The 25,734-nt window shown below is 39.0% G+C and overlaps 1 protein-coding gene across 1 annotated transcript in view; it reads left to right on the top strand.

Moving 5' to 3' along the window:
* The first annotated feature begins 1,040 nt into the window (after positions 1-1,040).
* The window catches only part of LOC120539182 (putative thiamine transporter SLC35F3), a 75,375-nt gene continuing 50,681 nt past the window's right edge, over positions 1,041-25,734 (top strand). Inside the window, exon 1 of the mRNA XM_039769014.1 lies at positions 1,041-1,318. Within this exon, the coding sequence (XP_039624948.1) occupies positions 1,269-1,318 (50 nt within the window). The 5' untranslated portion in view covers positions 1,041-1,268. The remainder of the gene's footprint in view (positions 1,319-25,734) is intronic.

A 25,734-nucleotide genomic window follows, 5' to 3' on the forward strand; every position in this document is an offset into this window, starting at 1 on the left:
TTACCTTCATGGACACAAGGTGGAATGCCTGACAATGCAGCTGCATTTTTGAAAAGAAAAAAAAAGGCTGAGATTTGAGGTATGGCTCCACTGTAACCAGGGCAACTCTCCAGTCTGCCCAATTTCCAGTGAAAATGTCATGCCCACTGTGCCAACGGGCTTGTTTCCTGGAACGAGAGATTAAGTTACCTTCTAACCTGCAGACGGTGATAGTACTTTAATGATGGTCTGTTACCAAGCAAGATCCTGCCCTGCTAATCCACCGTGACTGTGAGGTTAAAGCACCACTGAAACACAGAATCTTTTTGACTGCATAAAATCCCAAACTGAGAGACGATCATGAAAGGCTCCTTAAACACTACCTTAGCTGAGGCTCAGCACTGTGGCATGTTAAGGTCTGCCGCTTTTAATACTCAATTTCCAATTAGGCAGGGATGTAGTGTGTGAATCCGCATTATAGAAATGTAGGTGTAATTCAAAAATTGATTTTAAAGGATGCAATTCTCCAGTGTCAGGCAGTTTAATTATGCGCTCACACTCTCTGGTGATTGCAGTTCCAAAGTCAGATAGATCTAATTCTGTATTTGTGTACAGATGGTGTGTATGTGCTGGGCAATATGAAAATCTATCTATCTATCTATCTATCTATCTATCTATCTATCTATCTATCTATCTATCTATCTATCTATCTATCCTTTTTTTTTTTTTTTTTACAAAAGAAGGCATACAAATAAAAGCAAAGTGCTTGTGAACACCCCCTTGCTCTTAACACACACTCATTCATACACGCAGGAAGGTGTTTAAATTGCTAATGTGTGGGATGTGCCTTTGCTTCTTTTTTCTGTCGGATCCTCGATGAACACTACTGTATATCTGTCTAGGATTCAGTTATCCTTCTGCCTCTGCACAGTTGCTACATTATGCACTTTATTCATTTCCAATTTCTTTTTTCTTTCCTCCAGTATTTTTATACTATTTTTAATTTTGTTTTTCTGCTCTTCTCCCTTTCTCTCGTGCCTCTTTTTTCTTACTCTGTTTTTTAAGATATCAGTTTTTTTTTTTTTCTTCTTCTTCTGTGTAATAATACTGCATTGATCTCCCCAAAATCCTGGACTGGCCCTCAGCTCAGGGAATGCTGCCACATTGAAAAGGAACTTCAAGAGAAGCCTCTACTCTCTGCACTTCTGTATAATATCGAAGGTTGGGATTTTTTTTGTTGTTGTTGTTTTTGCTACTTTCTGTTTTTGGAAGGGACTACACTTCTCTGTATGGGGATTTGGGAATTCTCTACCTCTCCCAAAGGAAAACAGATAGAAAGGTAAGATACCACATTTGCACTATATATTTTAGTTTTAAATGCCATTACAATAGGTACATTTTCATCTTTCTTTCTGTCTGATCTGCACAGAACATGTATCCTGTTTAACAGATATATTTGAGAAATGAGATTTTATATTTTCTTATAACTTTGATTTATCAGATGAAAGAAGAATGTGGGTAAAATAAGTATATGTGAATGTATTAATATTTATCACAGAACAAAATTTTAAATTGAACTCTATTGTACTGAAAAAGTGTTTCAATGAACATGAAAGATGATATGAAGGGTAAATAATAGCTAATAATCTTTATTTTGCATTATGTAATTTAATCTTTACAACATTTAAGATAGAAGAAATTGTGCTTTATCTTGTCAACATTTTCCTTTAAATGATATAATACCATATGAAGTGTATAACTAACAGGATTTTTTTTACTGTAAGTATAGTAATGAGTTTATCAAAAATTGCTACCCACAGGGTATGAGTTCATGATATAATTATAACCTAACAAGTTTTTTTCATTCATTTCTGATCAACTGATTTTGAAGTAAACATAGAAAGACAAGACCAAACAAAGTTATTGCATATTCATTTTAGTATAAATTGACAAAAATTATATTGAAAATTTCTAAAGGTATTTCTGAGGCCATTTGAACTTATTACTTTTCTCTAATGGAAATGCAGTATCAGAGAAGCTAAAAATAATCAAGTCTTCATCTGTTATATCATGTGATTATATTCTTGATGGTAGATACCAGTTTTCAATGAAATCTGACAATCCACTTCTGCCTTGCCACTTCAGCTAATGAAACTGAAGATTAGAAGCTCCAGAACACCTAACCTTGAAATAAAGCTTCAGTCTTCAGTATGTTTGATACTTTTGCTTTCATTCTTGCTTATTTTTACTTGTTTAAATGTAAAATTTAGATATTTTATTATCAGAGTGTTGTTAAGGTGGTAAGACTGCATAGCATACTGGTCAGAATTAAAGAAAGTCTGTACTAACCATAATATCTGAGCTGCAACTTCACTAAATAACCTGTCAGCCTTAGAATGATTAAATTTGGGTTGTCATGAACCTTAAACAAAAATCATGTATTCATTCATTCAGTTTAAGCACCATTCTTCATTACACAGTTGTGGAAACATTAGAGCCCATCCCTGCAGCATTAAGTATAAGACAGGAATCCATTCTCCATAGAGCGCACCCTCACAAACACATCTACACTCGTCTCCATCTACATCTCAGCTCGTTCTGAATCCATTTAGAATCTCCAAGTACATAAAACTGCTTAATGCCGCTGGGATGTGGATGAAGAGGATCTGCACATCAAAATCGAGTCAAGTAGGGCCCTAGGTGGGAATCCAACTGGGGTCCTGGAGTGAAAAGGCAGCAGCACTAACCCTGTGATAGCCTCAGAAAAAAAAATAAACAAAGAGACGTCTATCACTAAATCTTCTGAATCCAATTCGAAGAGGAGGGGAGCTGAGGCCTATCCTGGTAGCACTGGACACAGGGACCACATTAGATGAGACATTAATGAAGACAACATTTTTACCCTGACTCGTGAGTTTGTGAGGCAGCTAACCACTGTGCCAGCATGCCTAAAAAAAGTCAGTCATTCCAAATTTTCTAAAAAGTAACTATTTAACAATGCACTATACTAAACATTGTTTTAAAATAATTACTCCCATAAAATTAATCCAACAGTTCAAAAGTGATTTTTAAGCTACGTTTATGTTTAAGCAACTGGTTAGTGGGATTAAGGAAGCCTTGAATCTAGTAAAAAAAAATTACTTACATTGCCAAAAAAGCATTTCCCTGTAGCAGCTTTTGTGCCGCTTTATATTGTATTATGGACATAATTTTATAATACAAGAATATTGCGGTTTACAGAATTTGTGATAGCATTATTAGAAATAAAGGAGTCATAATTTCAATTCCAGATGAGCAAAAGAGCTTATTTGAACTTAAAATCATAAAGAAAATGTACAAAATAAAATAAAATAGAAATAACTTATCATGAAATACAGAAGACACCCTTTCACAATTAGTTTAATTCTAATAGCATTTGTTCTTTTTACCTGTAACAGTTTTTTTGTTTTTTGTTAATAAAACTGAAGCTCTTTTCATTTCTACCCATTCTGTCCATGTTTGTATGGTCCCAAGCCCATTCTTAGCAGGGCATTGCCAGTCACTCTAATGATATACGGTATCTGCATTTTCAGAAGTTTTCTACTTAGGGCCTCAACCACTTATATTTAATCCAAATGTTGCTGCCAGAATTCTGACTCAGACTGAGTGTAATGAACCCATCACTCCTCATCTGGCTCAGCCACACACACTTTCTGAAGTATATATTAAACTTTGCTACTGGTTTACTGATGTAGGTCTATCACCCCACGTTACCTTACCTGCTTATCTCTTTTCAGCCCAAGGATGCCCAAGATCCTCTAATAAGGATCAGATGCCCAAGATCCTCTAATAATGTTTCCCTCACCATTACAAGAACTCACGCTGCATAAGGAACAATGAGGAGAAATAAATGATCCTGACATCCCGTCAGGCCTATATGGGGTGCCAAACACACAATGCTCTGTAACAACAACATTTATTTATATACAGTAGCACTTTCTATACAAATAATGTAGCTCAAAGTGCTTTACAGGATGAAGAAAGAGAACAAAGACAAAATATATTAAAACATACAATTATGCAATATTAATTAAAATACATAAATAACCTCAATCTGTCCTCATGGTATTCAGGGTTCATAATGGAAGAACTTGATGATGATGGTCATCTGGACTTCTGGCCTTTAATCCATCAATGTAGGGACATCATTGCGCTTTGATCGGGTGGTGATGGCACAGATTGCCACCACAGAAAAACAAAAAAGAACAGTAACAAAAGTAGGGATTAGTACGGATTTCGGAGCCACCATGAATGATAATGATAATTCATTGAATATAGAGAGTATCAGGATTAAGCTAAAATGAAGCCATGAGAATGCTGTGTTAAAATAGTGCGAAACACACATTACTCCATATACAGTAACTTCCATAACTTTACTCCCTCTAGTTTCTTGTTTATCCTCTAGCTGAGCCCTTGTCCTACAAACTCAATAACCAGAATAATAAATAATAACTTCCTCCAGGAATCACTTCAGGTTTAAACCCCATGCACCACGCTCTGGCTATCCTCCTAGCTCTTTCGCTAATGGTCTTAGCTGTTCTGAAACCTAATTTTTTATTAAAACAGCCATGCAGTCTGTCCAATATAATACACTCGTAGCAGGACCCTTTGCAAGGTGTAATGAGGCCCTCTACTGGACAGAACCTTATAGTATTTTTACAAATAAGCTTAAGCCACTGGGGAGCTTTATGGTGCTCACTACTACTGCCTCAGAAATTCTGGGTTCACAACCTGGCCAGATGTTCCACACATGTTTGAGTAAGTTTTTCACTATGTACTCTGAGGTTTCTGCACATTTTAGTGTCTGGAGTCCCTAAAACGAATTGTGTAGGAGTAAATGCCTGCCTAGTGCCCATTTCTGGCTGCCAATGATCATGAATTGGATTAAGTGGATTCAGAAAATGGATGGATGGATGAAAGGTTAGGAAAATAATAATGATAATGTTAGTTAAGGAGTGAACATTGATTCAGGTGGAATTTGTGTGGGAACTGTTTGCAGAACTGTTTTCAAATTATATTTTGAAGATACTGCATATAACTAATAAAATACTATGTTTTTACATTGAGTGTTAATATTTATTAAGATTTGCACTTTATGACAAAAAATGTGAAAAAATGAAATAGCAATTGTCTTTACAAGCTGCAGGCAGAAAAGCAGGTTTATTTGGTAGATCAAAAGTGTAGTGTTAGAGGGAGTGGAATTGTGCATCTGGGAGCAGATTTGCAAAGCTCTTCTGATCTTTTTAAAGATGGTTTTACGAGTATGTACATGCCAGTTAGTCACATTGTAGAAAGCAGATGACTGATGAAATGTTGGCAGATGACTTTGGCATAATTAACACAAAAGCTAATTGCTGGCTTCAAGTTTTCATTCCAATTAATTCCTGCCTTTAAATTCCCTTCCATTTAAATTAGACATCCTGTAATTTTCCAATTTCTTTCTTTATTTTATCAACACAAGTATTTTCTAACAAGTTCATTCACTTTATACATTAAAATGAAAAGTATAACAGCTTTTGCTGAGAATCTGCTTTCACTGATCTCTTTCTTTAATTAGCTGGTCCTTCTCTGCTGCCATTCTGAAGTTGAAAAGGCACTACAAATTGTGATTTATACTGTACTTGGGACATGTATTTTAATATATGAGTCTCACTTTCTTCTCTTTGATTTTTTTTATATACAATTTAGTCCACTAATTGTAAACAAAAAGGTTATCCGTTAGATAAGTGGCACAGCAACCCAATGGCTAAAACAGTTTGCTTGCAACTCCTTGGTTTGATTCACAGCCTAGCCACTCTGTGTGTGGTGTTGCTATTTCCCCTTTGTGTGGGTTTACTTTAGGCAATTCAGCTTCCTTTCATCAAATCATCGGGCTAAGCTAACTGGAATCTATAAATTATCCAGGATGAGAGTGGGTATGGCCGGCTATGACCTGTTGTCCTATCCAGACCAGGTCCTTGTTTTGTTTTCATTGCTGCAAAGATCAACTTCAGCTCTCCATACCTCTCTAATTAGTGAGATCGCTGAACAGTCATTTCTGAAGTTTTCCTGATTTTGTTTAAGAACATTAACTTTTCTAGGTTTAAGAACTTGAGAGTTCGTATGATGACATTGCCTCTACCTGCTGATATTATTCTAAACAAGGGAAACATTTTCGAATTCATGCATACATTTTTACAGATGATATTTTTAAAAGCTCTAAAGGGATCTTAAAATAATGAAACACTAGTATTATGTCCTGAATGCACTAAAAAAAAGTAATGATAAAAAATACTGTAATTATGTAGTAAATAAACCTCTCTGTTTCAATTTTAAATTTATATGCAACATATAGTCCAACATTCCCCACTTTTTTCTGGTAGGGCGCACCCTTTTATAGCATCATAATTACTAAATGCTTTTGGTCTGAAACATAAAATGAACTGCTGTTTAGTCTGCAAATCCTCCCATGGCTGTTATACAGTAAGAAGTAACCAGCTTAAGGTTAATGAGGGAAAGCCACTAAATGGTGAAGCATCAGCATCAAATTTTAGTGCATGTGAGGACACGGAAACTTGAATAGCAACAGAAAACGCTTGTTTTTTAAGTCTTTGTTTTTTCCTTCCTAATTATTTACACACGTGCAATTCATCAATGTGACAAAGTAACCAATGAGTACACAGTGTGTCCGTGACTGAATACTGAATATTGTTTGGGGAGGGTAACTTTACTTAAATAGCTTCATCCACTGGATTCTGTTTTTGAACATTTAATTCTAGTCGTGTTCAAATTGTGTTAACTGTAAGAATGAATAAAAAAAAACACAATAAGCAAGTCACAGAGCAAAGTAATGCCAGAATTCCATTAGAAAAGCACTGATTTGTGTGATTTTACTATTGTGTTTATTACTGTTGTTTTGGTAACAGAATTAAACAATAATGCCCACATTTCTATTTTTCTTTGATGTTAAAATAACATTTTCTAATGATTTTTTTATAGCATTTTGTTTTTGGGCTTTTCTGGAAAGCATCAGTATGTTATGCATTTTTTTCACAGATACCACCATATTGTTCATGGCATCAATAATCTATTACTTGCTTTGAGTACTGATATTAATGTGACACATGATGTTATCGCACCAATACTATAAATGTTTAAGAGCACACAGTACAGACTCTCTTACAAGTGGCTAGTTCGAGCATATGCCTATTCAACTAGCACCAAACAACCACCTTACACCACCATGCTGGAAAACTACATCCACAAAATGAAGCACAAAACATTTTGTTACAATCCACAAAAACACTGAGCAATACACCAAACCAAAAAATAAAGCGCAAGGTTCTGTGTGCGATACCATAACTACCATAACTTGGATTCAAGAAATCAATTTGAAAAAACGAATCCTTATATATAATTTTATACTATCCGTATGTATGGTGTCCGCATCAATACCTCGACTCAATACAAGTTAGAACCATGCAATGAGACTCTGTCTATGTAGTTAGAACATAACGTGGCAAACGTGGACTCAGTATTGCATGATTGGCTAAGAATGTTCGAATGCTTCAGTGACGCCGCTGGACGGCCGAGTATAGCAAGTCAGTGTTGGTTCAAGCAGATAACAGTAAGTTCGGTTGGTTTTTGGAACGTTGGTTTGGTGGGGCGTACTTTCCAGGACTAACATCGTCGACTGACTTAAACCCTTCGACAGCTCCGGAACCGTAAGTAATTTAGAACGTATCGCCATTTGCTTGGTACGTCGAAATCTATCTTTGGGCAGTTCGGTTTTGGCATCCGTCCTTCTGACATCTATTGGCAAACTGAGTAATGACGACTGGGTATTAACAACGGTCATTGTTTAAATTTTAGTCAATCTCAGATCTTAAATGACCACGCCAACATAATTATTACTCCGACTCTGATTACAGTCGTAAAATGAGGTTTGTTTTGAAAATTTGTTTCCCGAAAAAATCAAATGATGTGTGCCGAAGAGCTGAGTTCACGTCTCGCAGCCCCGTTTAAACAGGAAACTCTTCATTACATTGGCCAAAAAGGTCTATTTTAAGCACAAATCAGTGCCATGATAACAAAATCATTTTAAGAACTTAAAAAACCAAATAATTCTTTGCAGAGAAAGTATGGATTTCACAAATGTAGATTTTGTAGCCCGATTCGATCGGCTCCCTTTCGCTAGTAAATAAATAAAATGAGGAAAACCAATGTAAAACACACTCAACTGATTGCAGAAGATATTACATTATGACAACCTGCTTTGCAAACTTTTAGTTTTTGGAAGAACATCGGAGTCTGATAATGGGGCCAAGTACCAGTTAAGCAGTGAGGAATTCAAAACAACCAAAAGTGGTACTGTATATATTGATTTTTTTTTCCAACAAATTCATAAATGTAAATATCACATATCACATGTAAACCAAGTCTAAATCAGGTTAATTCTGTTACTCTTCCCAGCCTGACTAATAATTGCAAATATTTAAATGAAAGACCCCTGTCTATATGGAGTAGTCCACGCTGCCTACGCTCAGCAACAGCCACTTTTACATTTTTTTGGCAATTTCATGCACCTTATTTCTCACCATGAATGACCTATGTGCAGGAAACACCGCTACACAACAACAATGTCATGTTAATAACATAGATGAAGAGACACAATGTCAAAATGAAACAAATAGCGTGGTTCAACAAAGTGCAAGTAAAACACCTCAACAACAGAGGGCAATGCTTGAGGTATTCACTAAAAGCATTATCTAGCAGGAGGAATTTTCTTGAGAGAAACATTAATAAGACTCATATGCCACCAATATTGCTAAGATATGGTATCGCCAGTGTCTTCTTATGACAGCCAGTGGGGCAGCAAGCACAGGTGGTCCACGTCCTCTGCCCTGGGTAATTCTTAAGAGTTAGCTGATGCCTCTCCAAGTTCACGAATATAGTGAAACTGCTAACGAGTCTTTGGGTTGTTTTTTGTTCCGAAGACCACACATAAGTAGTAGATTTTATATATATAACTATACTGAAGTCTTTGGAAATCTTTGGGTGCCAGGCCAGTCACACACACTTAATAATAAAAGAAAAACAAAATTCAAAAAACAGTGTCCCACAGAGACGCAGAATCATGGAGTAATAAAAGGTTTGTGCTTCTTTCAACACCAAACACTCCTTAAGCTCTCTGTGTCTGCTTTTTTTAAGTGTTAAATAATGACCTCCTTGGCTCGGCACCCCACTTATATTCTTCTGGGTCTTGGCAGGAGTGGCAGTTGCAAAGCACAGTGGGGCAGATCTAGGCATAAACTCAAGGTGACAGGTCGACACCGGGGAGGAAACCAGAAATAGTTAAGAGTTAGTGGCAGTGCCCCCTCCTGCTCAGCTTACCTGAGCCCCTGCATAGTAGTGAAACAGGACAGTGAGAAAGGCCCATGAACATCACTCCAGTTGGTGAACTATGATTCTCAGCGCGATGAGAGAAGTCACAAAATCAACCAGAATGTTCAGCAAATTATGGAAAAAAACCTGATTTAAATCCATTAAGTAGTTCTCTCGTTCGCTAGCTAAACAGATGTAAGATATGCCCTGAGGCATAACTGTTTAACGGTTTTAGATAGGGTTTTCTTCTATAATTTGCTTGAACATTCCGGTTGATTTTGCAAACTCTCTTCATGCTAAGTATCATAGTTTGGCTCCGGCACTAATTAATTTGCGTGAATCCAAGAGACAGGCTGAGGGCCGAGGGTTAGGGGGAGATGGGACTTCAGGAATGGAGAGCCGGGTGGGGCCATCCTCAGTCACATGCCAGACTCCATTTGAGTTGTTCTACCTCTTGCCATGTGTTAGAGTATATCTTGCCTCTGCTTAGCTAGTTGCTGTTTTTTCAGCAGACATTATCATCTACAGATTATTAAGGAGTAACGTTTGACATTTTTGAGAGAGAGATCATAGCTACGTGTATTTAGAGGGTACCTGCTCATTGGCATAGGAATCACGACCACGTGCTGTTCTCCCCACGAGGGAGATGCTCTCCTGTCAGAGCTGAAGATGATCATATACAGTGGCAACGTTTGACGTTGGAGCGTACCTACCTTCCTAACTTTTTTACATTTTTGGCAAAGAGATCACAGCTACATTCTCACCCCTGATAATAAAACCAAAACTACTGTATATCAAGAGGCCCTTGGATATGAAAGCTATCAATATAAATTCTTCTCAATCCGAATTATTAAATTTTTTTTGTTGATTTTTAAAGTTTGTCCCATTTCACTACTACATGGACGGAGCCATGGGGGATATTGTTAAAGTATAAGAATTAAAAACAAATTAACCTAATACAACTTACCAACAATCTGAGAAATTACAGCGTGCATTTGTCATCTATAATTGAAAATTCAAAAGGTTGTAAGATATGAAAAAAATGAGTAATTCAATTAACAACCTAATGCATAGTTTAGTTTTCTGCCAATTTCAAGAACTGGGATGAGTAAAAATATCAGACAGAACATTACAAAAGCAAAAGACATCAACATTTTTAATGCATGGTCCCTAAAAAGCAGTGATTATTTTTAAATTAGGAATAAATGATTATGAATGACAAAAGGTTAGCTGTATATGAATAATGAAAATGTTTAGCTATTGAATATAATTTATAATTGCTTTAATTTACCGTATACTTCGTATAACTCAATAAAACAAGAAGTCATCATTTTTACTTAATATCATAGTCCTTACAGTGGACATTCCCTACAATATTGAAAGATGTTACTAAAGAACAGGCTTCAAAAAGCAAGAAATAAAACAAACAGTTTTGCTGGATATGCTGAGACTACATTTTATTGCTGGTAAGATGTCAGCCACCACTGCACAGATCGAAGACACTGGGTTTAAATCCAAGAAGAGTCTTACTGTTCCTGTAAGTTTTGTATGTACTCCCCTTACCTGCATGAAGCTTTCAGTTCTCTGACTTTCCTCCCACCTGATTGTTCATGTGAGGATTAATGGGGTGGAAGTGCTGTGGTCCTCATCATAGTGTCAATGCATATCTTGGCCTGTCCAATATCAGATCCATAGGACAAATTCAGGCACACATTTATTACATTCTTTCCATCATACTGCCCAATCTGATGCCAGCTTTCCCATTTCTTCTTTGCTCCAAAACTTAAGTCCGTGACATCTGTAGTCCCCTTATACTTCCCATGACTTGCCCAAGAGATCTGGAAAGGAACAAGTACACCTGCCATCAAAACTTTATACTACACCTGTCTCTAAATTGCCCAATCATCTGCCAACTTGCCCAGTTCCCCATTCTGCCAAAACCCACACAGTAATGTCTGCACCCCACCTCTGTAATATTCCAATAATGTACACTTCCATCTGTCCTATAACACATTCATAGCATAAGTCCAATCAAAATCTTATTCTTCCTCTGCTAATTGAGTGCCCAGTCCTTGGCCATTTCCATTGTATTCCATAAACCCACATCATACAATCGCTAGTCCTCTGATTTTTCTCAAGTTTTGCATCCCAGTTTATCATTTACCACATGCACAGAGTTATTCCCACCATACCTGTATCATACACTTGCTGTCAGTCTGAGCAGTCTTATGTAGGTTTGCCAGGCTTATCTCACCTGGGCTCAAATTCACATTGTAAGATTCACAGACCCCCACATCTTAAAACATAACTCGCACCCCAACCTATCTTGTACTACACCCACAGGACAAGTCCAACCTAAATCTTATTCCGCATTTATAATCAGGATACCTATATTTCCTTGAACATAAATTTTGCCCTTCTTTCCTTCAGGTCTGACAATTTCTCAATTATTTTCTGATCAAACTGAGTCATTTCACTAAACCTGCCAAAAAAACTTAGCCTCATACTATTGTCCATATCAGTGTTTCCCAAAGTGTTTTCTGTGGTGATACACTTTTTGTAACCAAAATCATCCCAAGGTACACATTATATCTCATACACTTGCTCAACTACCCGAAGGGGAGGACCAAGATCAGCGTTCGCAGACACAGCACTTAGTGAGCACTTTGCTGGCATCTCCAAGGTGCTTCACCCCACCCCTCTCTGCCTCAGATGCAACTTGTATGCCCAATATCCACCAGCACTGTGAGGCTCGCTGGTGACTACTGTCACACATGTGCTCATGGGAGGCAGCTTAAAAGAACCAATAGAAGGTAATTCCACTCCAGGCCAGGGGGTGGCAGGGTGCGCTAAATCTTTCTCTAATATCCTTAACAGACCAAACACGGGAGATTCTGCCTGATTCCAGCCCCGATGATGTCACTTCTGGTTTCCGGCCCCGATAACGTCACCTCCGCCAACCAGCCATAAAAGTCAGACCACATCCTGCTTTTACTCAGTTCTGTTCTGGACTCAACTCTGTACATATCTGTACTTAATACTTGCCTTTTTGCAGCCTGGATTCAAGTATGTGGGTGGCTGCTCCAAACCTTTTTCATGTGTCAGGGCTATTCATTTCACACCACATACTCAGACAGATGGACTCTAGCAGCCAAGAGATACGTTCAAAGTGCTCTAACATGGTAATCGTTTAGCTGTTTTTATGCCAGCTTATCCAGGTAGACCTATCTTCGTCAGACAGGTCTCGACCACCTGTGGAGCTTGTCCCTCTCGGGTTCAGACCCAAGTGTACTATTCTATTATTTACATGGTGCACCACTGTGCCGTGACACACTGGTTGAAAAACACTGGGCTAGATGACTGCGGCTACTTTCATGTTGCTTGCATTTTTCAGAAAGATGTCTTAGGTCTCCTACCTTTGTTGTCATCCACAACACTTTAGTGCCAAAACAGCAGACAGGAAAGCAAAAAAGGCATTACTTACACCACTTCCAGTAAGCCAACTCCATTTGTCATAACAAGATTGGGAAAAAGTCTGTTTGTGAACTTGTCCTCGATCATTTGCCTGCTGCTAAATTCTTATGTCAGGTCGGTCTGGTTCAAGCTCCTTTATCTTTGTTTTTTTCTTCAAGTGAATAATTTATGAAGGGGTGTTTCATTAAAGAAATAATCAAATTTTCTTTAATTTCTGAAGTTCCACTCTTTGGAAGTTACAATCTCCCTAAATTCACGCTCACTCACCTGTTATTGTATTAATGGTAGGTGTGAACTGTGAACCATTGACCTGAATGTGAAATAGTGTGTCGACGATCGTCCAATCACATTAGATTAAAAAACCTAAAACAATGCTATTTCCCTGCCAATAAATGTGGGAGTGTCTGTGGCGTCAAGAGCAGCATCCCTGGAAATATCTGAAAGCAACCAATTAAAGGGCAGCCTCTGGTCACCTGCATTTCAACAGATAAAGGACTTGCATACACTCTGGCTGGCACCCTTCACACAGGAAATATAGGTGTGAACAAATACGAGTAGGAACCAATTTATAATGATTGTTGACCTGTGCTGACAACAGGGATGTTGTGCAAATAATCAAATTTATTTCATGATTATTTTGCATTTCCTAATAAATTTAAGTAGATATTTTAGAAATATTTGGTGGAACGGACAGTGACGTGCATTACAAACTGCCTCTGTTAATAACTACAAATTGTTTTAAAGTACAGTTATTGAGCAAAGAGTATACATGTGAGATTGTGCATTGGCCTCTCATAGTTGACTTATGCTTTATATCCAGACTAGATTTCAGTCACTCGTGACACTCAGCAGCACAACATGTCTTCTGTTCATCCTGTCATATATCAATGAGTGTACCATATTTTTCAAGACATGACATCTGGAAAGAAAACTCAACTAATTACATTCTGCTGTCTGAGGAAAAGAGAATGCAGTGGTCTCCTATTATTAATTAACACAATTAATTTGTGTGCTATCATGATGAAGCCTTCAGTTAGATTGGAAGTTACGGCTTGCTGTCAGTAATGTGTGGCAGCGATACAAAATGTATCCACCTCTTCTGTCGGTCGCACGTCAAAAGCGTAATTAAATTAGACCGGACTAGACTTTGAAGCCCACAAACTAATGTCTTTCTTGACAAACACCTGTCAGAAAACAGGCTCCAGGATACTATCATTTTTAATAAAAAATGTGGATAAGAAATGAGATGGGAAAATAATGAGACTAGGTATAGACTGAAAAAGAATGTCATGATTTCTTCAGTACCTGCTGTTCCCCACAAGCTGTCTTTGCCTTTATTATTTATGTTCTTTGCTAAGAAGTACTTTCACTCTGTTAACTGTAACACTTCCAAATCATATTGTGCTGCATAATTGGATATTGTGTGCTTTAGATTTCATCATGTTCTCTAATCAAAATAGTATGAATGCTTTTGTATGGTCACTTCTTTATGTTAACTCTAAAAGTTCCATTCATCCATTATCCAAGCCACTATATCCTAATTACAGGGTCACGGGGGTCTGCTGGAGCCAATCCCAGCCAACACAGGGTGCAAGGCAGGAAACAAACCCCGGGCAGGGCGCCACCGTGCAGCCCACTCTAAAAGTTATTATACAAAACATGAAATAACTTACTGGCAGTCAAACGCTAATGCTAGTAGTAAAGATGAAAAGAGTATAATGGTTAATAACTGGCTTTGACTAAATATAGAAGAGCAGGGTATGCAGGATTAATCTTTTTAATCACATACGATTATTAATCATTAATTTATTAATGATTAATTAATTGTTATCATTTTAATTTAAGTTCTGCTGGTCATGGTACAGTGCTGTTCATTTTGCTAAGTCAGATAGTTTAAGGCTATAAGCAACCAAAGTAACCAAATCCAATTAACCCACCCAGTAACCAAATCTGATTGATACAACTTTGGAAGTGTATCCCAACAGCACAGGGCACAAGACAGGACCTGACCACAGAGGAGGTACCATTCCATGACTAAACCAGGTAAACGGTGAAAGGCAAAATAAAAGAAAAGAGGAGAGAGTAAGAGATGTAATATCTTATAGGAAAAATCTGCTTGGTTAGTTAATGGAAAGACAACAAATCATTCAGATTTTAGAGTGACAAAAATAATACAGCAAAGTGGAGAACCATAACAGGCCATCTTGTGTCTTTTGGCCGCTCTTCCCTGAGTTATATGAATGTCACAGATTGTAGATATTTTGAAGATACGTTTGTGTGTGTCCTGCGGTGGGTTGGCACCCTGCCTGGGATTGGTTCCTGCCTTGTGCCCTATGTTGGCTGGGATTGGCTCCGGCAGACCCCCGTGACCCTGTGTTTGGATTCAGCGGGTTGGAAAATGGATGGATGGATGGATGGATCTATGAAATGTGGCACCACTTGCTAACACATGACAAGCTACAGCAGAGCCTTATAACAAGTATAATTTTGCAACTGAAACATCAGTTTTACTCTTTTGTAAAGACCCCAGCGACGCAACCCAGGATAGCTCTTTTGACAGAATGCAGTTTTCAGAATACGTACCTCTAAATAGTTACAGCACATGCTTTTTTATTCTGGAAAATGAGACTGTGTTTGAAGTCATGAAGATAAGAACCTAGTAATCATCAGATGAATCAAAGAATGTCAATGTGATTCGGTGAGAAAATATGTTTACTGTCATGGTTTTATCAGGGCTCTGTTCTATTATAATTTAATTCTATTTCTAAAAAGTATGTTCACCTAATCATCTGTACTTTTCTTTCTTGGTTTCTTTACATATTTTGCAGCGTCTTCCATTTATTCAGGTGTGCAGTTAATGGAGTTGCCACCTGGGCCCCTATTTAAGGGTTAAGCAGGTCCTGGCTAGCAGATTGGGCACTGGCTTTGTTTTCTTTGTTTGTGGACACCATTTTCTTTCTTTTTCAAAAATGAGGATTATATTTATTGGCGGGGTGAAAGATATTCAGAGATTTGATGAATGAAAGAATTAGAAATCAGAGGAAAATAGTTGTAGCATGGACAAAACTTGTGCTAGGCAAAGAGAGGTGGATTATGTTATGAATTAGGAAATGTAAATGTTCCAGATTTTATTTCTATACCCTTTTTTGTACATATTTGTTCATTTTATGCTTGTTATTAATTTTGAATCATTATATTTACTCTTTTGTCTTAAAGTTCTGTATTTTTGGATGTCTCAAGTCATATTGTTATTTTCAGTAATATATAAACCATAACATGATGACCAGAACTTGTACTGTGAGACATCATCAACACAATGGTATTTAAGATAACAATGTGATAGTCCCGGTGATTAAGATTTTGGATATTGTGGAAAACCTTTACCAACACACTAGTTAGTATCAAGATCTTTTTAAGGAGTTAAGACTTTGTATGTTTTTTTATAGGAGTTTATTATTATTTTACTTTTCTTTTTTTTTCTTTTGAGGATTCTATGGAGGTTTCGCTCAAACCTCTTATTTGTCTTTGATGAATGTTTTTACTGAGTCATTATGTTTGTGTCAGGTCCTTTGTGGCAGGTTACGTTGTTCTTCTGACATTTGACATTAATAAATAGCTGCACATAACTGACAGGTCTAAATTGGCTCCATGTGAATCTGGGTGTGTACATGATTAGGTCCTGCAATGGGCTGGTGCTCTGCCCCGTCAAAGGTAATGAATCGTACATAATGCTGCCAGTATACAGTGCCAATAAAAAGTATTCAGCCCCTTGGGAGTTTCCACATTTTATTATTATATACAACATTGACTCACAGTAGATTTAATTTGGCTTTTTTGATACTGATCAGAAGATTTGTTTATATCAAAGTGAACAAGGTGGTCTAAATTAATTACAAATATAAAACAATAAATAGTTGAATGTGTAAGTATTTACTGAATGCACCTTTGGCAGTCATGACAGCCATTAATCTGCGTTCACAGGTCTCTATCAGCATTGGCCAATTGCACACTGCAATTTAACCAAATTCTTCCTTGCTCAAGCTCTTTCAGGCAGCATGGGCATAGTGAGGTAACAGTCCTTTCCAAATCCAGCCACACATTCTTAGTTGGATGGAGATCTGGACTCACTCCTGGATGTTAAGGTTGCTGTTTTTCAGCCATTTTTGTGCAGCTTTGGCTTTACGCTTGGTGTTGTTGCCCTGCATGGAAAACAAATTTGTCTAAGCTCAGATTTCTTGGAGATGTAATCAAGCCTTCCTCCAGGATGTCCCAGTATTTTCCTGCGTTCATTTTACCCTCCACCCTCATAAGCCTTACAGGGCCTGCTGCAGAGAACCATTCTCTACAGCATAATGCTGCTTCCTCCATGTTACATGGTGGGTATGGTGTGTTTTTGATAATGTGCAGTGGAACACAATGTTTAGTCTGATGGTGAAAAGCTCAAATTTGGTCTCATCAGACCTTAGGACCTTATTGAATTGAACTGAATTCTTTTATTGTCATTGCACATAGTACAATGGGATTCAATGACACAATAAAACTATACAATATAAAATCATAAGTACAATGTACATATACATATAGTGCAAAGTACTCTACCTGGAGCACTTAATGGACTGATTATTACTTTATAACTCTTGGGACTTCGAGGTCCACGCATAAGAGGCCCTGTAGTGTTTACCAGATGGAAGAAGTTCAAACAGACGGTGGAATGGAACCCATGCAGATACACGTGGCATTCCTGAGGCAGTGTGTGATATAGATGTCCTCCAGGGATGGAAACTGCACACTGACAATCCTTGGCGTTCTCAGCATAACCCACCATAGAGCTTTCCGATCAGCAGCTGTGCAGGTGAAATAACACACACAAATACAATGGGATAAAATACTCTCTGTGGTGCAGCAGTAGTAGGTCAGCAGCACCTGTCAAGGTAGACAAGCTTTTTCAACATTCTTAGGAAGAACAGATGTTGCTGTGCCTTCTTCAGCAGTACCGTGGTGTGAGCTGTCCATGAAAGGTCCCTGGTGATATAATTCCCCAGGAACCTAAAGCTTGATATACACTCCACCCTGTCCCCATTAATGATAACTGTAGCATGTGTTGCGGTATAGTTTGTTCATTTTTAGCTGACTTCAGAGTCTCCCACATATTTTCTGGGCACACTCTAACCTACATATCACATGCATTTTTATTAACAGTGTCTTTTTCTTCACCATTCTCCCATAAAGATGCTAGTGGAGAATCACCTGGGTGATATTTGTTGTTTGCATAGTCTATCTAGTTTTATCCACTGCAGCTTGTAACTCCTCAGAGTTATCATAGGTATATTGGTGGTCTCCCTCATTAGTCCTTTTTTACACAATTGCTCAGTTTTTGTCTGCTTTTGTCTTTCTGTGTCTTAATGATTGATTTAGTTGGACTTGAATGGATATTCAGTGACGTGGACATTTTCTTGTCTCCATCCTCTGACAGGTGCTCTTCCTCCACCTTTTCAATGAGATAAACCCCAGACAAGTGATCTCCATTTACCTAATAATGTGACTTCTAAAACTGACTGACTACAGCTGTGATGATTTAGATGTGTAATAATAAAGGAAGTGAGCTCTTACATGATCAATTATTTTGCATTGTATACTTATAATTAATTTAGATCAGTGACAGGGGAGCCATACCATTAAAACTGTGGGGTTAGTGTTGATACATAAGCTGGTAAGAGGTACATCGGTGCACGAGCAGAAAATGTGAGATACAGATTCAAGAGGTAAAAAATGGAATAGTAAAAAATGAGTGCAACCTGGACATTACTGATCTAAGGATGCCAGGGGTGGTTAAGTCAATGTTAGATTAGACAAAATTTTCTTTACTGCTGTTGGCTACTTCTACAGATGAAGCTGCCACGCTGCAGCCTCTGTCTACTGTGTTTTAAGGCATTAGTTCAAAGAAGGACTTACATTAACACACTTTATATTATTTAGTGTGATGTTTGGGCATGTGAATGTGTGTATGTTCGAGTAGGTTAGAACACATGTGCATGAAGTTCAGGGTTATGTGTCAATCAGGCGTATGGTCATTCTTCACGGCTATGTAATGGCATCGTAATAAAAATGTATAGTAATAAATCATAACATCCTCCCCAAAATAACAATACAGACCATAATGGCATATCAGTGTGTCTTAAAATGTTGTAATTAATAAAAATCAAGTAGTATTTAAAAGCACCGACATTCAACCCATCAGCTATGAGGGTGCTACCAAAGTGTTATCACATCTGAGTCAGGCTGTAGATTAATGACTATTAAAGTCTATAAAGAGAATCCTAAAATAATGAATGAATCCATGAAAATAACCAGAAAGGGAGACAGCAAAAGCCAGTTATCAGAGCATAAAAATGCTGTCCTAAACAGGTAAATGTGGTAAATATGCCATCTTCTCAATAATCACATTTGTTATATCTAAGCATTCAGACTAGTCATCATCTGAAAAGTATGGATAGACTATATCTATGCATCTGTCTTATTTTTCAGCATTTAATAATATCTTTAATTTTGTCAATCAAATTCCATCTGTTTGCTTAAGCACCTCTTGCTCATTTTTCATTATCATTAAGTTCACACCTTCAGCATCATCCAGCCATCCCTGTTAAGGGGATAACTCAGAGTTATGCAGGTGGGTGGACCTATGGTGTCCTGTATTATGGACTATTTGCTGGGCAGACCGCAGTTTGTGAGACTCAAGGACTGTGTTTCTGATGTGGATGTGAGCAACACTGGAGCACCACAAGGAACAGTTCTGTCTCCTTTTCTCTTCACTCTGTACACCTCTGACTATTGTGAAAGATCAGCCTTGACACAGACAGACACAGACTCCAAGTGTCCAAAACACACACCGTTTATTTTTCCACAACACCCACAGTGCACAAACCACCACAATACAGCTCTTTCCTTTCTTCCTCCTTCCTTCAGCCACCTCCACTCCTCTCCTGCAAGCTCTGTCCTCTTCCACTTGACTAGGACTCCCTAAATGAGTGAGGCGGCCCCTTTTATCCAGCCCCGGATGTGCACCAAGTGCTCCGTGATGGTCTTCCGGCAACACTTCCTAGTGTACATTGTTCCTGTCCTGGTGTGGTGGAAGTGCTGTTATCTCTGGCTCAGGAACCATCCAGGCACTCCCAGCCGTGCATCTCACCATGCCCCGCCCATGCACACGGCACCGTGGACGCACACACACTGGAAGCTGGGCACATAGTGAATGGCCTAGCCGCGGCCGCGCAGGATAAGCAAATAAAGCACACACACTGGAAGCTGGGCACACAGTGAATGGCCTAGCTACAGCCGGCATGATAACCAAATAAAGGACCTTTGCTGGGGAGAGTGCTGATTGGGTAGTCGCGACCGTGCACATAAAATCCGTTGCTGGGGAGACGCCACACATACAATAATCAGCTGCACACCACCACAGATTAAAATACTTGCTGGGGAGCTGCACAGTACTTGCTGGTGAGACGCCACAGGTATGATTATAAGCAACACACCACACATTACATCAGTTGCTGGGGACACCCTGCTGATTGCCCACTGTTGTGACAGAAAATTAAAGTCATATTACGGACATCAAAGCCAGTATTACTGTCAGAGAAAACTACAGGCATTTTACGGAAATACAAACCAGTATTACTGCGAGAGAAAATTAAAGGCACACAATACAGTGACGCATATTACAGCCACATACAAGCCAGTATTACTGTAAGAGAAAATATTACGGACGTATCTACTAACAACATGCCACCCAAAAAAAAAGGACACGTCAAGTAGGACAAAAGACACAGACAATCCTATATAAGCAACATCTCCTGGAAGAATGGTGAGCTCAACAAGTAAACATCAACAAAAGAAAGGCTGCAAGACAAAGAAAAATACGAGCAAATAGATCGATTGAAGAAAAAGAAAATGAGCGTCAGAAATGCAAAAATAAAATAAAAACAAAACACAATTACACAAGTTAAAACTAAAATTTTCCATTCATACATACGTCATATTTCACTTGTCCCTTATCCAATGTTAACTTAGAGCTGTAGTGTAAACATGAGAGTGTATTGTATTGTAAACATGAAGGTGCATTAGGTCAGACTGACCACTTAGCAGCATTCAGCATGGTGATGGCTGAAGGATAGAAACTGTTTCTCAGTCTATTTGTCTTAATCTTTATGGATCTGAAATGTCTCCCTGAAGGCAAGCGTTCCAACAATGCATATCCTGGGTGTGATGGGTCCTGAAGAATTTTCTTGACGTTCCTGAGACAGCAGGAACTATTTAGTTCTTCTAGTGAAGGGAGAGGACAGCCGACTATCCACTGGGCAACCTCAATGACCCTTTGGAGCTATTTCCTCTGTGCTACTGTGCAGCTGGAGAACCACGCACAGAGACAGTAGGCCAGGATGCTCTTTACTGTGCAGCGGTAAAAGGACAGCAGCAGTTTCTCAGGGATGTTGTTCTTCCTGAAAACCCTCAGGAAGTAGAGTCTCTTTTGGGCATTCGTCACTACCCCACAAGTGAGTGTTCCCCAGGTCAAGTCCTGCCTAATGGTGACTCCCAAGAAGCGGAAGTCTGAGACCCTCTCCACACATTCCCCATTGATGATGAGTGGCTGGATGTTGTCTGCCTTCTTCCTGAAGTCCATGATGAGCTACTTGGTCTTGGCTATATTTAGGAGCAAGTTGTTATTCCTGCACCACATTATCAGCCATTCCACCTCATCCTGTAGGCGGACTCATCTCCCCCAGAGATGAGCCCTACTACAGTGGTATCATCAGTGAACTTAACAATGGTGTTACTGTGGTGGGCAGGAATGCGATCATGGGTGTAGAGGGTATAGAGCAGGGGGCTCAGCACACAGCCCTGTGGGGAGCCAGTGCTGAGGCTGATGGTTATGGAGAAGTAGGGGCCCAGTCTAACCCTCTGAGTGTGATCACTCAGGAAGTCCTTGATCCAAAGGCAGATGGAGTGTGAAAATCCTATGTCTGACAGTTTTCTTACCAGTCTGTGGGGTAAGATGGTATTAAAGGCAGAGCTATAGTCTATGAAGAGCAGCCGTGCGTAGCTCCCCTCCGTAGACCTGTTTGCTTTGTAGGCAAACTGGTGTGGATCAAGCATGGGAGGAATTAATGACATGATGTGGTTCCTAATGAGCTTCTCGAAGCACTTCATAACTACAGGGGCCAGTGCAACTGGCCTATAGTCATTAAGACTGGTGATGGTCTGTTTCTTGGCCAGAGGCACTATAACAGAGGATTTCAGGCAGGATGGAACAGTGGACTGAGACAGAGACTGTTTGAATATCCTGGTGAAGACCCCAGCCCGTATTTCAGCACGCGTCCTGAGATGCCGTTAGGTCCAGCTGCCTTCCGTGGGTTGACAGTCCGCAGCGTGCATCTCAACTTGTGCTGCCCCACTGTGAAGACGGGGCTGTTGTTAGTTTCTGGATGGGGTCTCTGGTGGATCCACTTCAAACCACGCAAAGTAGTGGTTCAGTTCCTCAGCGAGTGATAAATCACCTCCCACAGCTCCAGGACTGGTCTTGTAGTTGGTCAAATGCTGGACACCCATCCACACTTGCCTGCTGTTGTTGCTGTCCAGGTGTTCCTCGATCTTCCTTTTATAATCTAACTTGGCCTCTCGGATGACCCTCTTTAGGCTGGCATGGGCTGTGCTTTAGAGGACCTTGTCACCAGACCTGAAGGCAGTGTTCCTCTCTTTCATCAGCCTCTGGACTTCCCTGGTCATCCAGGGCTTCTGATTGGGGTAGACCCGGATATGTTTATCCACTGTGACAAAATCTGCGCAGTTCTTAATATAACAACAACAACAACATTTATTTATATAGCACATTTTCATACAAACAGTAGCTCAAAGTGCTTTACATAATAAAGAATAGAAAAATAAAAGACACAATAAGAAAACAATATAAGTCAACATTAATTAACATAGAATAAGAGTAAGGTCCGATGGCCAGGGGGGACAGAAAAAACAAAAAAAAAACTCCAGACGGCTGGAGAAAAAAAATAAAATAACAAAGTATGCTGTCACTAAACACTTCAAGGTCTGGGTGTTTAAAGATGTCCCAGTTGGTCCTACTGAAACAGTCCTGCAGCTGCTGAGAGGCTCCATCTGGTCAAGTTTTAACTGTCCTTGTGCTGTTATGGGCAGTTTTCCTGAATGGGATGTACGCCAGAATTAAAAACGTTGACGTGTGGTCAGAGTGGCCCAGGTGAGGTCGTGGTGTAGCCCTGTTTAATGTTTGTGTAGACTTTATCCAAAATGTTAGCTCCTCTGGTGGCACACTTGATGTGCTGATGGAATTTAGGGAGCACAGGTTTTAAATCCACATGGTTAAAGTCCCCACCAACGATATACACAGCATCAGGGTGCTTGGTCAGTTGACTGCTAATACTGTGGTGTAAAAGTTTGATAGCCTAGTTTGTATTAGCGTCCAGTGCTATGTAAACAGTGATAATCATGACCAGACTAAACTCTCTAGGGAGATTTATGGGTCTGCATCTAACAGTCACATACTCCAGGTTTGGGGAGCAGTGACTGTCTACAGTCACTGTATTTGTACACCAGTTGTTATTTACGTACACACACAGTCCCCCTCCACTGCTCTTAACGGAGTCACTGGTCCTGTCATGGCGCTGTGCAGTGTAGCCTGTTAGCTGGATAACAGAGTCCGGGATAATTGTGTGAAGCCAGGATTTCATGATCAACAAAACGCAACTGTTCTTTATGATGTTATTTGTTGCCACCTGTAGCCTCAGTTCATCGATTTTGTTGACGAGAGATCTGGCATTGGTGAGGAAAACACTGGGGAGCGGTGGCTTAACAGGCTGCCTACGTAACCTCGCTAACGCACCAGCCCTGCAGCCTCACTTTTGTTTTCTCTCTCTGTGCCACCTCCGTCGCCTGCCCGTGGGGATGATAATCCATGGAGAGCCGGGACTCCTCGATCTGTCTGCTGGAATGTCGTGGGAGTGGAGAAACTCTGGTGAAACACTCCCCTCGCTGCACACTCCGATCTTGAGAAGTTCCTGTCGGCTGTAGATGTTGTTGACTTGACAAGATGCAGGTAAAACATGTAGTAATACTAGCACAAACATACACACTAAACACTGAAATGAAGAGCATCAAGCGGCTGCATCTGTGTGTGACGCCATTCCTATATATACATAAACCCAGATGTCATACTGCCATAGTCCCTCTCAGAACTCTGATTTCTGGTCAATAGTGCAGAGCTATTTGCCTCATCAGAGTTGCTTGCAATAAGCCTTATTAAAAAATATTTTCAGGAAAAATTATTTGCATAGTGCTCAGTTTCTCCATTGGCAGATTCACTACCTGTCCCTCCTGGACCGCTTCATGTTGGCTTTGGAGCACTGCTGTGTTCATTGTTAATCTTCCTTGAGATGTCATCTTTTTCTGAGTTGTACCTTTTTACCTTAGTCTTCTGACAACTAATTATAATATTCAGCTCCACCCTGCACCCTTTTGAAAGGTTAAAATTTATTTTTTTAGATCTTCTAGTCCAAGGGACCCTAAAGCATATAGGGAAGGTACAGAGGGGCACTTGGGGTTTACTGTGCTCCACAGGAGTATCCTGTTAATGTGACACATTCATGGACTGCAGAATGACCAAATGTGGCTTGGTGTTCTTTTGGCCTTGGAACCCCTGCAGATTTTGTATTTTTTTTTCCAGCATCTCACCCCAGAGTTATTTTAACTTATTTTTTATTGTTTCTGTCCTCCTTTGCCATTTAACCTTACCATAGGACGCATCTTGGAGATTTAAAAATGAAAAAGGCACTCTATTATTTCTAATTTCTGTGTATCTTTGATGAGTAAATTTATATTAATGTTTTCATAGCCAACATTTTTGATATATCATTTATTCATTATTCTTTCTATTTGTTGTTCTTTACTTGTTAGTTTTTCCTTGCTCATCTTATTTTGGTGTCAAGGTACAATGGAGTTTTTCTAATTCAAGTTTAATATAAGGCAGTGCCCCAGTGAAGAGTTCTGCTTTCATACACACATTTAATATTATTCTCAAAGGACTGAAAATGTGTTCATTTTCTTAGTCAGCATTTAACAGGTTAATTTTAGTATATTTCTTAGTGGTGCTAAAGTATGGATTTTTTTTTTATTATTTGCAGTGATTTGGAGGAACACACGGCTTTGCTTGTATTATGTAACAATTCATTTTCACTGCACTGTGCATCTCAAATTGTCTTCTCTCCAAAATGAGATAAAATAACAACAAGGAGTAAAAGATTAAATAAGGTCGAGTGCTATTTGGCACTGAGAAATAATTAGGAAACACGACACAAATATAATGATAAAACAAAGCAAAAATTTTGCCAGCTATACTGAAAATAACATCTAATTCAGTGGCAGTCTCAGTCTAAATTTGATGTCAATTGATAAAACTTTCCATCTGAAAAGGCAGAAATGCCATTCCTTACCATCCTGTTGTGTTCTATATTTATAATCTCTGCTTTTTTCAAAATGAAATTTGTAATTGGAACCTTTTCAGTACTAAGCACAGTTTTGCTCCTAATAAATATGCAGATTCCACTGCCACATACATTTTTATCAGATTGACGGCTGCATTGTAAGTTTTAAACCAATTAACTTTGCACTTCAGTAGCTGAGCCAGCAGATGTGCAGGTAACACAGCCAGCTGCTGCACTTTTTATTATAAAGTCACAACTGTCATACACTAAATAGGCAGATGTGTCCAGATTCAAATTGTCATTCTTTGCTATCTCATCTTTCTCACAGTAAAAACTGATATGCATGGGCTCATTTTCATCATTGTTTGTTATTTAT

Source organism: Polypterus senegalus, chromosome 11, assembly GCF_016835505.1.
Source record: "Polypterus senegalus isolate Bchr_013 chromosome 11, ASM1683550v1, whole genome shotgun sequence".
NCBI lineage: Eukaryota > Metazoa > Chordata > Cladistia > Polypteriformes > Polypteridae > Polypterus > Polypterus senegalus.